We start from the raw sequence: 16,950 nt of genomic DNA, 5'->3' as shown, positions 1-16,950 counted from the left end.
ACCGCAAAAAACAACCAAAAAACCCAAACCCTTAACAACCAGCAAACCATAGAATTTACTGGAATAAGAGAGGGGAAGATATAATAATAACTGAGAAGTAAAACGGACTGTCTGGGTTGGTTTTTAGGGATAGAATTGAAAGAAAAAATGCAAAAGAAATGCCTATGTATGATAAATATGGTGTAGATCATGGCTTTTAACACCAGCCTTTATAATGTCAGGAATAATGTTCATCATTATTTTCTGTTTTTGCATGAGCTTAAGACAAATTATGTAGGTTTATCCTCAGAGCATTTACATAGTGAGGTTGTTTAGGTCATAGTTTCAGCTTTGTGCAAATTAGGGCTGCTGAAACTTACCCATCTCTTAAACATTAGTGATTTGTTTAAAATGTATGTGGTGACAGACAAAGGCTTCAACAGTACATATTAGTGTTTCTTGTTTCTGGAAATAGAATTAAATTGGAATAAGTTGCTCTCCTATGAGTTAAGTAAAATCCAGTCTTTTTGGGATAAAATGAAAGTAGCCTTTTGCAAATGTACATTCTAGACTTAGTTGTGTTTTGTTTGAACATGATATATACAGCTTCTTTATGTCCTGCTAGGTCCGAGCTAAGGTTCCTAAATGCCACTGAAAACATTGACAAGAGTGATCACTCAGAAACCTGATCATCTTTACTGCATCTTCATTGTGCCTTTCAAAATGAAGTTGTTGCTAAAGAGGTATTGTGATGCACTGTATTGTTTTGGGATCTGAGCAGTGAAGAAGCCTTATAGCAAATTCTTGTTCTTGTGGTTTTCTTCAAATGTCTGTTAAGCCAGTGTTATCCCAACTGATATCCTTTATGTTCAGTGATCAACAGAGTTTGTCAGAGATGTGGGCCTTTAAGATATAATTCAGTTTAGGAAGCAGAACTTGATCATAAGTGGTTACTATTGTTCAGGGCCTGTAAAAATAGTTTGGAAGCTTAGTCACTACTATAGCAATAAAAGTAGTGAGCAAGCTTTGAAAAAATATTAAGACCAGTGTCCCATGAAGCTATACAGGCCACCTGTGCAAGATGTAACCTGTGGAGGTTTAAGGCTGCCTTGCCAAAGGACCTGTAGGACCCTGTAAGGCACAGCTTTGTCAGGTTTGCAGCTGCATGGCTGGGCAGGGACCCTGGTCAGCTCTTCCCAGGCTGGCAGGGGCTGCGCAGGCAGCGTTGGGCACTGCCAGCTGCTGGAGCAGCGGGTTTGCTCCGAGGGTCCCGCGGGTCCCACTGCCTCCAGCTGTGCCCGCAGGGCTCCTCTGCCCCTGCAGACCCTGGCACTGGGGACAGCAGGGCGGCCTGGGGCATGGAGGGACAGAGGGAGGAGGGAAAGAAGCCCTGACAAAACACCTAAGACAGTACTGGCCATGTCACCAATGCTGGAGTGTCATCGTCATCTCAGGGAAGCCGTGCGGCGGGGTGAACGGGACCGAGCGTCTGGAAGGCTGTGCATGACTCTGTGCCTGTTGTGGGACACAAATAAAGCTCGTGTATTTGCATATGTACAATTACCTGTCTCTAAAACTGTCTAGGCATACACATATGCAAACTCACTCCACTGTGAGGAAGAATTGTAAGGGTCGAGACAGTGATAGGTTGTAAAAAAAGGATGACTCTGTGTCCACAATCAGATCTATTAATGTAAATGCTTGTGCAGGAAGGTTTTCACACTAGCTTTGCATATGCACCTAGCCTATCTGGCTGTAGGCAGTGAAGAGGGATGGAGTTGGTGTTCAGAGGGCACTTCCGCAATTCCAAAGGTGGATTCCCACCTGGGAGAAGCCCTGATTTCTCCATTAGGTGTAGCAGCAGATCAGTGGATTGGTTGGGTAAGTTCCTAAACTCTGAAGTATGAAAGCCTCTTTCTTTCCTTGTTGTGCATTCTTCCTTCTCAAAGGAATGAGTGTTGCTTCTCAGAAATCATGAGCTTCTTGTTCAGTGCAACATACCAGAGTTCTCCTTGCTTGAGAATTGTCAGAATTGTAGCAGGAAAATAGTGCAAAATAGATGGCTTATCAGCCTATTTAATTAGGTATTTCTGTCTCTAAGAAAAAGTCCTGAGGCAGTTGTTAGCAACTAATACTCAGCAAAGAGGGCTTGTGGAGGATTCCTTGTCAATTGTTCTGGGAGTACTTCAACTAAGTCTCTAGCAATCCAGCAGTCTCTAGCACTCAGAAACCAGAGAGCTTTAGCACAGCAGATAAGCTAAACCAGAAGGCATCGTTATGCCTTTGTACAAACATATTTTGGGTATAGGATGCAGTTGATTCCCTATCTTCATAAATTGTAAAGTAGCACCAGACTACCTATGCTTTTGTCTCCTGGGACAAGCAGACCATGACTGCTCAAATAGGAAAGAAAATGTGTAAGAGACATGTGATTTGGACTCAGATATGCTGAGCAGTATACAGGAAGTACAGGGAAATAGTCATTTGCTCATAGCATGATGATGGGGGACACTCAGTGGATCAGTTTGCCCTAGCAAAAAACAGAGTGTTTTGATGTACAGCCCTGAGCTGAGTGCCACAGGACACAGCTGAGGGCAGAGGTGTCTGTGCTAGCAGTGAGGAGATTCACAGAGGAACAGTTTAGTTCTGGTAGTTCAGAGCAGCTGAAATTCTTAAGTGACAGCTGAGAGCATGCTAGGATCACTCCCAGTGCTATCTTTCTGCTTTTGGCCACTGTCAGAAAGGTTTCTGAACTAGATCAGCCTCTGGCTTTCCTGATGCATTTTTCCTATGGCGCAGGTGGGACTCCAGACTAGATAGTTCTCCAGTACCTTTTAAAGCTAGGTAGTGAAATATAGCAATCCACTAATTATTTGCACTAGGGAGTATAGGCTAACTTTGCCCATGCAATACTTTATACATTAGGAATTAACTGCTGTCACAAGTCTGAGAAAAGTGATTCATCTTTCCATGAGTACTCAACAGATCTCTCAGTGGGAATGAAATTTTAGCTCATGTCACCATTCTGTGGGAGAAAATACATGTGGGAACAGGACATTGTGTTTGGATACATGTGTTTTCTGTTGAACTGGGTTGTCTAAGAACTTTTGTCTCAAGTGTTTTGAGCAAATTTAGTATTTATTTGTCCAGGATTAGCTTCAGAATGGTAGTTGTGGGGGAGAAGGCTTGCTCTTATGGGCAGTATAGCCTCTCAAATTTGCCTCAGTCCTGGTTAGAAAAAAACAGCTTTTAGCTGCTCTAACAGCTACTGGGGATGGTTTTCCAATCAGTGTTTTACCTGACATACGTTTCTGCTGTATTCCTTTCATCTGTCTGGTAGAAATTTGCCTTATTTTTCTTTTATTGCTCATCAGAATGGCCTATTTGAGATGTTACTTACATTGGAAAAGCCTCTTGGATAAGAGCTGACCATACTAGATATGCCTTCTGCACTACTGTGAACATTTGGAAAGAGTAACCATTTGGAGAACACAGTTGCAGGATCTATAAATCCAGTGTAGTACAAATTACCTTGCACTTCTTTTGTGTCCCTGTGTTGAATTTTTTATTTTTTGCTTTGTCTGTCTTTTTAATACAAACAATATAAAAACTTAGTAGGGGAGTTGGATGGAATTTGGAAAAATCTGAAGTTCAAATGTTGCTTTTTTACAAAGAAAATAAATACGCTACTGAACAGCATCTGTATTAAGTTGGGGTAACAGTGTACATATCTTCAAGTTTTGTGTTTCTTGTGAAGAGATGTCTAAGAAGGTTAAATCAGAGGGCTTTTTGAGAGGGCTTTGGAACTATGCACCGTGACAGGATACAGGACTTTCTTCTATGTGGTTTTCAGAACTAAATTTTAGCACAGTATTTGTCCCAAATCCTAGTCTTCAGGAGTCAAGAGGTTGACATCCTTAAATGATTTTACAGTGCAAGCCAAGTGCAGGAGAATCACTCTTCCAAGTGCAGGGTCCTAAGCTTTGTGCAACCGCAGAAGGGATGGCTGTCAGAGGAACAGTTATCAATCATTGTTTTCTTCTGGTGCTTCCTGCAGCACACTATGGTTCAGGCAATGTCTGTGGTAAGAGGCTTTTAAATTGATGTAAAGACCAAGTTTATTTGACATGTTTTTTAATCAAATGTTTATTAATTGAAATAATCTTGGGTGTTTTTTGGCAGAGTTTATGTTTGAGTGGGAAATTGAATAATTGTCAGAATTCTGTGTATATTTGAGCATGTTAAGCTGAAGTTACCAAATGGAACTGTGGGAAGCTTTTGGCTTGTGTTTAATGAGCAAAAACCAGAACTCCTACCTTGCTACCTCAAGAGCCACAAAAATGTTAATAGAAGTCAGAGATGCAAGAGAAAAAAGTGTATTCCATATAGCCTGTCTACTTGCCAGTACTAGCTTTTTCCTTGGGTTAGTTTCCTCTATTTTGTTCCATCTAGCTTAAGGTATTACAAGGGATGAGACTTCCTCTGCATTCCTGTGGAAATTATTTTGCAGTCCACATAAGACTTTGTGAATTTTTTCCCCCATATTTATATTTCCTGGTTCTTATATTTCCAGAGCAGAATCCGCACCAAAACTGTCAGGGTTTGCTTTCCTGTTAGTTTTGGCAAAATCATTCAGGCTTCCTTCTTGGTCCTGTCAACGGAATGAAGCAGTGAACACTCACATGCCTCAATCTACAGGTCTGTTAGCATAGGTGGTGCTTTGCTGCTGTGAGTGTTTTAATCAACCTGCATGTATCAGGTAAAGCAGCTGGAGCTCTTAGAGTTTCTTTTATTGCATTTTCTCTTGAGTCTCTCAGACTGGGTTTTCACACAAAGCCTTCCTAACGGGTTTCCCACGCCCTCTCCCCTTTGACATTAGGGTACTTGTGCATAAGCCTCACAATAGGCTTATGAAATGGCCACTTATAGGCACTTAAAGCCCGACTAAGACAAAGTCAATGATTCATCAGCAAACAAAAGCTCAAATTAATCATGTAACCTGCTTGTAAGATTGCCTGTAACTTTTTCCCCATATCATCAATGATAATTTGTCCCCAAAGAATATATTTGCTTGTATTTGGACTGTTAGATACCCAAGACAAACTCATTTGGATTGTTGTGGAACATCTGAGCTTTTGCAATTGTTTCAAATCCCAAAATATTTCTGGTCTGTTATAATTTAATTGGTTCCCTCTATTTTGTCTTTCAGTTATATATAATAAAATTAAATTATCATAACTAAATTCATCAGGAACTGTCGTGATAGGACAAGGAACATTCATTTGAATGTTACTTGCTCCCTAAGCATTTGTTCATTTAATTCACGGGCCAGGAGAAGTGATTGGAAATCGCATGCTTTTCCATTCTTTGTGTTTCTCTTGGTTTGCTGAGCTAATCCTTAGGTGTTGACTCTCTCCTCAGCTGTGACCTGGAGCTGCTGTACAGCAGAAGGAGCAGAGTGGCAGCTCCTGGGGAAGCTGCTTTGGCAGGAGGTCAGGCTGCCCCGGACCTGCACGCACACGTCCCACGCGCAGCACGGGGGGCACGCCTGCCTCAGCTGGGAACAGACACTGCCAGGGCACTCAGGGACTTCTGGAACACTGAGGCACTTTTGTGAAAGCTCTGCTTCTAAATCTTCCTCTCCCCCCAAGTCAAGTTTGTAAACGCTTTCTTCGATCCGTTGTACATTCTGAAGTGTTTCACAGTCTGATAACAGATGAGCTAAGTCACTTGCTGCCAAAACCCTGCGAAGTGGGAGCTGTGTGGAGCCTAGGGAGGAATGCTGGTCTTTTAAAACTATGCCAACCTTAATATTGTAACTAAATTATGATTTAAATCATGAAGTCATTGCAGTATTCTTGGAAGAAGCTGCAAACTAGGATCACTGTACATAAATGTGTGCAACACCTGTAAACACAGTGAAAAAGGAAAGAAGGAAGCTGTGGCTATCTCTCTTATCAGGATATTTGTGCTGCATGATCACAGTCTCTCACCAGTCCTTTAGCTGAGCACTTTTAAGATGTACTCTGCACTCCTGGTTGCTGTTGCCTCAAGGCCTTTTCTGATGCCTGAATTGGAGAGACTGTGGGGTGGTGTAGAGCTGTTCTCATCTCCTCCACAGCTCTTACACCACGTGTGGAAAACCAACAAAGCAGAGAAAATTGGCTTTGGTGACATGGTAAGCTTGTATTTTAAAGCCGCTCCAAGAGAAGCCCTGGCCAGTGCAGTTCAGGAAACTGATAGCAAGTAAATTTACTTGAGTGGAGGAGGAGTGGAACTTCAGAATAATTAACTTTTATACAAGGAAAGCTTGTATGCAAGATACCATAGTGTATCTTTGTGGCTCTGTCTGCCCTCCCACAACCAGTGTAACAGAGGTGCAGATTTTGGCTTGTTTAGTGGTACAGACTGATTGGTACAGATCCAATCAATTTTTGCTACTGAGGGATTCATTCATGCACTGAGCTCATGCTAGTGATTGTGTGAATGCTGCTTCCTATAGGAATTTAAAAGGTTTCTGACAGTCAGCCTGACCTGAGACAGCTAGTTTTAAAACATCAGGAAGTCTTGTGAGCATATGGGGCATGGAAGTTTGTTGTGTAACCCTATAACTAAGTTCTGTGCAAATTCAGAGTACTCTTTGCTGCTTATACAATTTTAGTGCAGCTTTATTGGTGCTACTGAGCAAATGGACTGGTTTATTTGTGGAGCCAAGTGGCTCTCTGTGGGAGAATGCTGATAAACCTGTTTTAAACCTGGGTGTCTCTCTGCTGTTTTTCAAACACAGTATGTCTCTTCATTCTGTGTATATCATATTGTCTTGCCTCCCCATCCCTAGTTGCCACAAAGGTGGTAGCATTTCTTAAGTTCTCATCCTTCTTCATGATCTTGCTCATTTTTGCTCACCTGAAAAACTCAGTCTTTTACTTCCCTCTGTTAAACTCTTTGAGACTCTTCAGCACGCTGAAAAGTCATTATTCTTCCAGAACTCCTGCAAGATGTTGAGTCTGTTTTGGTGAGGCAGGTAAGGAGTTAAGGGCTTGTGTAGTTTCAAAGAAATGCAGGACAGCTGCTGTAAAGTATTGCTGCAAATCCTAGCTGACCTCATTCTTGTCATACAACAGTGGTAATAGCCAAAAACGGGTGCAAGACAGGAAGTGTTTCAGGAAGGTGTGTGTTTCATGCAAAGACATCAGACATGTGCTTTCTCCTGGGGCCACTTACCATAAGATCCATAATAATTTAAATGAAACAGTGAAATTCCAGGATATGTTTACAAAAACATCATTTCAGTCCAGAAAAAACATTGCTTGTTGCTCTAATGTACAAATGGCAAAAGCAGTTCTGGTAACCACTGTATGTATTTAATATAATGATATTTAAACATATGGGGGCTTCACATAATTTGTGGCAGTTTTGTTTACTATTTTAAGGGGTATCTTTGACTTGAAAAAGTAGTAAAGGAGGAATACATATATCTACATATATTTTCCCATTTACTTTATGCTCAAAGACTGATTTGATATCTAATGTGCTTTTCACTAATTTAATCAACTGAGTTCCTTAGTAAGCAGAACAAAATCTCATTTTTCCCCTAATGCATTCTCTGACTTACAATTGGCTTTTGAAAGATTTAAGATTTTTCACTAGTCAATCTACCAAGTTATCTGCAAAAAGTGTCCTGTATATACAGGTTCTTATTATTTTCATTGTACTGAAAAGTTCAGACATAAGAAAGCTTGTCTTTTATTTATATTTTCCAGAAGTACCCATGTAAAAACATGCAAAAAAAAAAAAAAAATTCCTACCAGTTCAGAGCTCTTCCGCTGATAGTTAGGGATATTTCCCCTAAATTTCTTCTTAGTTGTCTCCAGAATTGTGCCTCTTATACTATGAATCTGCAGTAAAAATCAAATGTAAATTATTATTTTTTTAATGAGCATAACTAAATATTGCTTGAGAGATTTTTTCTTTAGATTGTGAGGTTCTTATTTCAGCATTAGCTGGATAAATTTTTATGAAATGATTTATTAAGAGTTAGACTTGATCCAGTAAAGATTCTACCATTTAAAGTGTTGCACATGAAGAGTATGATTAACTGAAGTCTAGCAGATGCCTGTAGAAATGTTAAAATAAAGTACTGCTATTTAGCCTCTGCTCTTTGTTTCATTTAACAATGAACTTAACTTGATTCTTCTGTACTTTTTTTCCATATTCTTCTATAGTTAAAAAAGAATATTAATCTATGTTGGTAAATTATGTTGGTAGGGAGTGAACAAATTGTAGCTGCTGGAACTCAGGTATAGTAATTTCGTCCTTGGAAATTCGCCTGTTTGGGAAGCTGGGTCACTGACCTTGAAGGGCCCTTTGAAAAGTGCAGCTCATGGCCAGGGGTGATGGGGATGCTGAATGGCAAATAGCAGAGGTTGGGCTTTTTTATGGAAATGTGACCTAGGACCTCAGGCGAGGTGCATGAGGAGATACAGGCAGGCTAGGGATGGGAGACCTGAGTGCAGCCCAACTCAGCCCTGCTGCGTGCTGAGGAGAAAAACAAATATGATCTGTGTTTTTAGAAGATGATCCAAGGATGTAACAGAACAGAAAGGGAAGGGAAATGGGATTGTTTAGTTACAGGAAGACCTGTATATTTTTTGTTATTTGCTGGTATCAACTCATTTGGTATACACGCACAGTTGTTTCAAACTGAATTATAGCTCAGATTAGTCTGCTGTTCCTGGAAGTTACTGCCAAGAGTGAAAAACCGCATAATACATCTCTAGTATTAAAGCATCTATTACTGATGGGTAATGACAGAGCAGAGGGAGAAGGCACCAGTTAGTCTGGGTTAGCTCATGTGCTCTGCAAAGTGTGCTCTTTCCTCAACACTCAGGTTTCCAGAGTTCTGCTAGGCTATATTGATTTCCCACTGCTTTCTGGATGTGATGGATTGTCTCCATGTCAGTGTCAGGTAATCTCAAGTAATCCCATGATTGTCTGCCTCAAACTTTTTCAGGTAATATGCCTTTTGATCACTTTTTATTGGCTATTTTAATAAGACAACAAATACCAGAAAGGCTGCAATAACACCTTTTAACAAAAGAAACATGTTTGAGTTTTTAAAATTACAGATGACCTGCGTTGTCACTTACATTTTATTTATCTTTGCTTTTAAATGAAAGAGGCACAAAATTTTGGCTCTGTAGTGGCTTTCTTATTTAAATTCTGAATTTTTGACAGTGAAGCAGGGAATTAATTCTCAAAGTCAAAAGGGAGAAAGTTTTTGTAATTACCAAACAGTTACTGATTCAGACATAGGAGGGAGATAAAACTATGATCCTGTTTTACTAATTGTTGGTTAAACCAAAAATCTTCTGTGAGATGCATTGTTAATATTCACCTTACAAAATTATGTAGCAATGCAAGGTATGAGAAATTATGTCAGTCCATCAGTCTGTCTCCTTGGCTTTTCAAGGAGATCTACCACAAACAACTTAAATAATGTGTTTTCTTGTAACGTTGATGTAAAAATATGTTATTTAAGGGTTTTTTTGTAGTTTTCTTCAAAGTGTATCAGGTTGGTTTTGACCAATGAAAGTGGATTTTGTTTCTGTTCAGTCCATAATTCAAGCCAGTTCTGTGACTCTCCCTTTTTGATCTCAGTGTATTCTAATCTTTCTCCTGCATCTTTAGACATGCATCTGAAGCATTTACCTCCTCATCAGATGTATAGAAGAATTTGGCACTTGTCTTGGTATTCTGAAAGAAACTAAAACCAGGCTGTTGTGATTGTCCTCATAAAAGACTCTTCCCTGGTACACACAGAGCATCAAGGAATATATTGGCTTACAGCTTAGAAAGCTTTGATTAAAATCTGCAGATTTGTTGGTGAAAAGGGTAGGAATTCTGAATTGATTTGGTGGGGTTTTTTAAAAATCCAAGCAATTGAGATTTTTTGTTAAATTAATGTTTTAACCTTCGTCCTCACCTTTTTGAGCTTTTTAAATTGGATAATCAAGATAAGGCCTAGCATAGATGTGTTAAAGGTGTCAATTTTGTGAGTAGCTACCTGTGAAACGTAGAAATTATCAAAATCACATCACCCTGCTCTCTCTTGCGTACTTGGAATGACACCGACATATGAATTAATAACCAAAAGGAAATATTAAAGTATTCATAGGGTGCGTGAAGGTCCCGATAGTGGCAAGGGTAGGTAGTGTTTCCAAAGAGCAAGGCTGTAGTTTAGGGTGGTTAGGCATGCCTTCTTTAACGAATGAGATAAAATACCTAAATCTCTCCAGTGCTGTCGCCTCTCTCCACGCTTATATCCCATTTATGTGCTTTTCCAGTAGTCGTTGCACAAACCCTCTTGAGCACTTCCTGACGGAATTCTTACGATCGCTCCAAGAAAACCATTTGCATTGCACCTGTGGCAGTTGTGTGTGCTCTGCTTTGACTCTGCCCTGCTTTCAGAGGGTGCCATTGCACTCTTCTGAGCCTGTTTCTGCTCTGCTAAAGGGGGCAGTGATGCTGCCCTGTTTTGGTAAGGCATCCTTCTGATCAAGAGCTGAAAGACCAGATAGAGCCTTCCATTTACCGATCTCAAGAGAGCTTGAATACAAACTGCATGAAGGCTTGCAGTGTCTGAAGGAGATTTAAGGAAATCCTGCTGGGATTTGATTCTGTGTCTGAGTCACTTGAGCTTGTTTTTTGACCCGTTAATAAACCCTTGTCACACGACTGCTGTTGCCTTTTGTTGCAGTCATTACATTCCCCTGGAGTCTCCGTCGCCATTGTCTGCTTCGTTTCTTTGGTTTCGTTTTTCTTCACTAGGGATAGATTTTTAAGTTGGCAGAAGGCGTAAAATTCATTTCCCACCACCAGCAAACGGTGTGTGTTTGCACGGGGCGTGCAATAGCCATGCAAGCTCCACGGCACGTTGCCTTTGGCAAAGCGCAGTTCCAGTCTCGCTGCGGTGGGTGCGCAGCCTGAGTGGGCTGTGCGTTTTCCTCCCGCTCGCCAGCCTGTGGCCTGCGCTGGCAGAGGCAGCAGTGCCACAGAGGAAGGTGCAGGAGAAGCCTCTGAGGACCCGGCCGTGTGCCGTGGGGCACTCGGCCTGCAGAGAGCCCTTCTCAGCCTTCTGCGTGTGCGTGGAGGCACGCACAGGCTCTCCCCGTGGCGCGGACAGCCAACGCGTTGGAAAGAGTCTCTGTGAGCGTTGGCTTTCTGCTGGGTGCGTGTGGCCGTTTGGAGCAGACGGCTTTCTCAGAGGGGACAAAGGTCAGTTTAAAATTATTAGGTGCACTATGTAATGCAAGCTGTTGGCAGCGTTGGAAGATACCCGTGAAGTCTTTGTCAAGGAAGAGGCCTTTTGTTTCCGAGGGAAAGTTTTGGATGCAGAGTGGGAAGAGGAGTATTTGCTGGATATGTCTGAAATATGTTTGTTTTGAAAGCCACTATTGAATTAGGTGTAAACTGTGAGCCTGGTTTATATTCCTCAGGGCAGGGGAAGATGGAATCTCTAGTTTATCCGAGTGTAGTTTTTCCCCACGGTGCTTATATACACTACACAATATTCATTAAGCTGTTGGCATTGTATCTCTAAATATTTTCTTTGATTTCAAGTCTTAAATTAAAAAAGACAAGCCAGATATCCCCACTCCTCCCAAAATAAACCTAAGTTGTGAAACTGTCCTTAGCACTTTTGCTGAATGAAACACAAACACCTACTCTTTTCTGGAAGACTCTTTATCAATGTAGACACTCTTCTGAGAGTTGTTTCACTGTGTCCACATAGTCATTACCTGACCTTCAGAAAGCGTGATGACAAAGGGAATAGTTGTAAGGCCAATTACTGCCTATTTAAGATTTGGGGTTATCTCTGTTTTCCAGCATTGAACAACTACCAGGGACAAAAGAATTTTTTGCTTCTCTCAAGTTACTGTTAGCTTTAAAGTAAGAAGCCAGGAAAGGGACGTGCCTTCAAAACATCTCTTTTCAAATTTTCATTGAGAGATTTAGGGCTAGTGTCATGGTATGATGGAGAAGCTTTCCAAACTGGTTTGAGAAGATCAAGTGCATTTTCTTTGTTATTTTGCATTCCACTAATATTGTGGTTATTGTACTACAATTTTAGCTGTACAGTCGCTCATATTTTGTACACTACTTTTAATATTGCAAAAAGGAAGCCACTAATAATGAGTTACAAATGGTTAGCAGGTTTTAACTGAGTTAGCTGGAACAAAATGGTTAGCTGGTTTTAACTGAGGTGGCACATTTCAGCTATTTCAGCTCACTCTTGTAGAGGGTCAAAGACAAAGGAGATTTCAATTCCTAGAGCTTTGCTTTAAGATGGAAAGTAGACCTGCAGCCCTGTGGTTCAAAGTCACAAAGGTAAGAAATTAATCTGGCAGTTCACAGAATTGTTGCTAAGATGAAATGAGAGGAAAGTGAGGGAAAAAGGAGCGTTCAATGGGAAGGAAGCATCGAGAAAATAGACAGTCTGCTTAGGAAGACTTAGATGAAGCCATGAGAAACTGAACAAAATACCGTCCTGAGAAGTGGGTGTGCCTTACACTCAGAGTTAAGCACACATTTTCTGTGGTGCTCTTCTGGAAATTGGTACGGTTAAATGGCTTTTGTGGACTTGAGTTTTAACACAGTGGCTGCTACTACCTGCACACCTTGGTTTGGGTGACAATTTTGTTTGTTTCAAGAAACTAAGGATAATTCCATTCTGCTTTTAAGGAAATCTACAGGTGTTTTATTTGCTTCAGAGTGAAAGGTCCTTCCTTCAAGAGACCATTTTACAAGATATTTAAGGTGAAATAGCCATATACAATAATGTAGATGATAGCCACATTTATCAAAATGACTGCTATAAATTCAGACTGAGCAATAATTTTTAAAAGAAATTCTGAAATTTTCCATTTTTTGCTTGCCTCAGTGATTCCCCTTATCCTTTTTATATTTTGTGGAGCAACCAAGATACCTGGCTGAGACATGAATCTTGCCTAACAGTACACTTTGTACTCATTGTACAATTAATTCTCAACTGTACATTATAAAAGATGTTTAAAAACATCTAGACTAACATGGAAATTACGTAACTGTGGTGAAAACTTCAAAAGAAAGCTTGGGGGTTTCCCCCCGCCCCCTTTGCTTTGTTTAGGTACATGTTTGGACTGGATTTTTATCCGTGCACTCTTGCAAATCCTTCTTATTTGTACTCTTAACTGGTTCGTCAGGAACTTTTAATGAAGTATGTAATCTCATGGTGGGAAGATACCTTTTTTGTTTTTCCCTTTTCCTAGTTTCAATAGTCTTTTAGGGTGTGGCTCAAACTCAAGTGAAATTTAGCTTGGTCTTTCCGTTTTTTGACCTGCCAAGGGGTTTGTTCTGTTAGCATTGCTCTGCTCGCTGTAAATCAGACATTCTTCTTGGGCTGCGTCAGGTTACTAATGGCATGATTAATGCAGGAAGGGCAGAGAAGGATGACGTAGTGGCTCATGCAAAGTTTACCTGAGAATTATCTGTAGCTCTCTACTGTTTAGTGTCTGTGTGAGTCATGGCCTGAAGCTCTGCCATTCCCTGTTCTTCAGCTGGGCAAGATCACACTTACCTCATTCTATGTATGCATTTCTCCCTTTCCTGCCAGATCTGATTAGAAGCACTTTTGTTTTAAACTGTTTATGAAACATTCAATACACTTTTTGCAGATAGCTGACCATAAGGCTAAATGAAAAGTGCCATTAGATATCTGTGATCCAGACAGCTTTAGAAACTTTCTCTGTCCTTACATGAATTCTGATTTTTACCAGCTGAAGTCTTTCTCACATTCATGGGTTTAACAGCGACAGTGTTTTGACATAGGGAGCTTTGCAATAGGACCGTGAGTCAGTTGCTGTCTGTCTCCTGTTCCCTCTTGTGCATTTGTACAGATAAAAGCTTACAAAATACAAACAGCAAGTTTGTGCTGCTCCCTCTGGCTTTTGAAACTTCCTTGGGCTGCGGGTGCAAGAGTTCCCATCAAGTTTGGTTCACCTGTTGATTCCTTAATGAAGCATTTGGGAAATTCATCTTACTGATACGAAAACACGAGCGTGTTCGCTGATAGATTTGAAGCCTTGGGCATTCCCTTAGTGAGGGCTGGCTCAATGTACATGCAGACAATGTGTTCTGCTGTTTGTGTACGTGTGTCACATGTTCTCAAGTCTCTTTTAAAAGACCAGAATTAAGTCAGTGTGGAATTTTCAAGTCATGCTGATTAGTTTTTCAAGATTCCTTCGTTTTCTCTGTAGAACTGTCACAGTCTTTGGCATCCTTTGGGACTTTAGCTTTCCTCAGCTGAAACTGTGGCCTTTTCTTCATGTGAGCTGCTGTCTGAATTATCTTGTGCAAAAAGAGCTTAATGTTTAACTGCACAAGAATATGCTGAAAGCAGGCTATCATTTGCCAGCCAGCTTGTATCTTGCAACCTGCCAAAGCCTATATCAGGAACACAATGTATGGGAAAAAGTCCTAGAATGATAGACAGAAAAATGTCTTGTGGGAAACCTAAAATGCCTTGAGACTCAATTGTGTTACTAAAGAATATTTTTACAAGCACAGCATCATCCCCTTTACTTTTTGAAATTTTCAAAAAGGAAAGCTTGAGATCACAATATTTGTGTAGAATGTAAACAACCTTGATAAGTTAAAAAGTGACATTTCTTGGAAACAATATTGCCGTAAGAGAAAAGAATGGTTAAAGTGAATAATTAGCTAGAAAAAAAACCAAAACAACCCAGCTTAGTTATAAAAGGCTCAGGTACTTCTAATAAAGGCTATACTGATGCTTGAGATAAAACTTTATGTGCGCTTTGATTACATTTTGCAACATATCTCAAAACAAACATCCTATGATCTGTTAATCTCAAAGGATGCACCAGATGAGTAAATTCTTATTGTAAACATATCATTAAAATATCTAAAAGTTCTCCAATGCAATGTGAATGCTTTTTACCTACGTTGCAGCATATGCTAATGGAGTTAATTACTATAATTACCCAAATGCCTAAATGGGGATGGCAAAAGTTCATGTTCAGCTTAATGTTGTCTGTATTTAATTTTCCTGCTTTTAAAGGAACTGTTTACATAAAATAGTAACATAGATTTTATTCAGTGAGTCAGTGTTTAGGCAAAAAAATAAGCATATAGTTTGACACGTGCCTTTATGTAAGCTGTGTTTCTAGAATCTGTCTTTCAGTTTAAGCAGTGAAATGGTATTTCTGGCTTTTGTTTTCTTCTGGTGAAATAGCCAGTGCCTTGGCTGTGGAACTGATTTTTTGCTTTTTGTCCAAACCCCTTGTCTTTCATGCTAGCAACTGGAAAATTAATCAAAAAGGGGGTTTAAATTTTTCTTTTTTTAATTGAAAGGCACTGAATGAAGCAGAAGTGTAAAAAGTATCTGTTCTGTAAAACTTGCACCTTCATTTGTGCAGGTTTATGAGGCAGGACATGACCACCCTCCAGTTGATCAGCTGGCTCCTCGGCTCAGGCAAGCCCACAAATCCAGAGGAAGCTCTGATTGAGGAAGGACCTGAGAGGCAGGAAACAGATGTTGGCAGCAGTGTCCCAGTTCAGGTAGCCAGATAACAAATGTACCAGGCCAAAATAACTAAGTGGGTTAAATGACTATAGCTGTAGCTCAGTCTTTTTTATTGGGCTACTTAAATCTAGGTTTACCTAAGGAGTGCTGTGCCTTTTAAACATGCTCTTAGTTTGGCATTTGTGGTGTGTTGTCAGGCTTCAGAGACCTTGTCTGATGACACCAAGGTCACCCAGCACATGTTTCTGCGTGCAGTTAGTACCTTTCTCAAAAGCTAGTGCTAGGGTCATCCAAGTATTTCAGTAGTTACTCTCTTCTGTGTGGCCAAAGATCACCATGCATAGCGTGATGCAAAAGGACAATATCAGTCTTACATGTTCAGAAAAAGTCACTTGAAGTCTCCAAAACAATGAAGATTTAGTATTTTATTTTTGCTGTTTATGCCTCTCTTGCAGTGGCCTTTGCTAGTACATTAGTTGTACCAGCACTATAGGAAGCCTGCAGCGAACTATTTCACTGCGTGTCGGTATCTTATATTCCAGGGAGAGTGCATAGAAATGCATTTTCCAAGCTGCTTTCCAGTTTTGGGTGTTCCTGGTATCCATTTATCAGTTCAAAAGTCTCATATTACAAGATCCCAAAGGACATGGGGAATGTCGGGGTTGAAAAATAAAATAAATTTTAAAAACACAAACGAACTCACAACAAAACAAACACACACAAAAGAAGCCCAAGTAAACAAAACAAAACTGCCGCCCTTGAGTCGCGCAGGGGGAATTGAAGAGAGCTGTGATCTCGGGGGTGAGCACGATGCCTCAGGGCTGTGCCACGCAGGCACGGCTCGTCCAGGGGAGGGCTCCATGTTGTGGTGCAGCGGTCCGCAGCGCGGAGCTTGTGCCCGAGCCTTTTCTGGCTCCCGGCTCTCGCGGAGGGCCTGGCAGCGCCCGGGCCGCCCTGCGCTGGCGCGGGGCAGTGCCAGCCGGCGTGTCCCAGGAGCTCGGCGCTGCTCCTGCGCTGCCGTGCGCCCCGGGCCCGGCGGAGCCCGGCGGGGCAGCCCTGAGGCGGCTCGGTGCCCTCCTGCTCTTGGCTTCAGCAGCGTGAGAGGAGTGCACCGTGGTGCCCCCAGAGACCTTCCCTCATTCCTGTTCTGAATCGCCTCCTGGCCTTGGCTGAGTTTGTCTTGTTTTTGGACAGCCCTGATTTTCCCTCATCGCCCGTGATTGCTGCTGCCGCCATTTTTCCATTTGAGAAGGTGTTTCCAGAGATAACCTCTTAAGCTTCCTGAGTGCAATCCTGTGACATTTTTAATTTGTACGTGTTATTTTCTGCCACTTCTCTAGCACTGGAAATTTCCATTTCCCAAATCTCTTTAGGAGATGTAGGAA

General features: G+C 41.1%; 2 protein-coding genes across 8 annotated transcripts in view; one reads left to right on the top strand and one right to left on the bottom strand.

Annotated features, from left to right (window-relative positions):
- CMSS1 (cms1 ribosomal small subunit homolog) overlaps positions 1–16,950 on the top strand; it is a 217,674-nt gene that overhangs the window by 92,910 nt on the left and 107,814 nt on the right. Inside the window, exon 1 of one of the 6 annotated variants that reach the window (XM_085588655.1) lies at positions 11,153–16,366. The exons of the other annotated variants lie outside the window; for them this stretch is intronic. Within the exon in view, the coding sequence (XP_085444781.1) occupies positions 16,123–16,366 (244 nt within the window). The 5' untranslated portion in view covers positions 11,153–16,122. Of the gene's footprint in view, positions 1–11,152; positions 16,367–16,950 lie in introns of those variants that run through there. 6 annotated transcript variants of the gene reach the window in all.
- FILIP1L (filamin A interacting protein 1 like) overlaps positions 1–16,950 on the bottom strand; it is a 183,655-nt gene that overhangs the window by 90,317 nt on the left and 76,388 nt on the right. For both annotated transcript variants that reach the window (XM_021545501.4, XM_021545499.4), the window contains exon 3: positions 7,788–7,877. The gene's annotated coding sequence lies outside the window, so the exon portion shown is untranslated. The remainder of the gene's footprint in view (positions 1–7,787; positions 7,878–16,950) is intronic.

This window comes from Lonchura striata, chromosome 1, assembly GCF_050655825.1.
Source record: "Lonchura striata isolate lonStrDom1 chromosome 1, ASM5065582v1, whole genome shotgun sequence".
Classification (NCBI taxonomy): domain Eukaryota; kingdom Metazoa; phylum Chordata; class Aves; order Passeriformes; family Estrildidae; genus Lonchura; species Lonchura striata.
The sequence above is the reverse complement of the archived record's forward strand: the minus strand, read 5'-3'. Positions and strand labels throughout refer to the sequence as shown.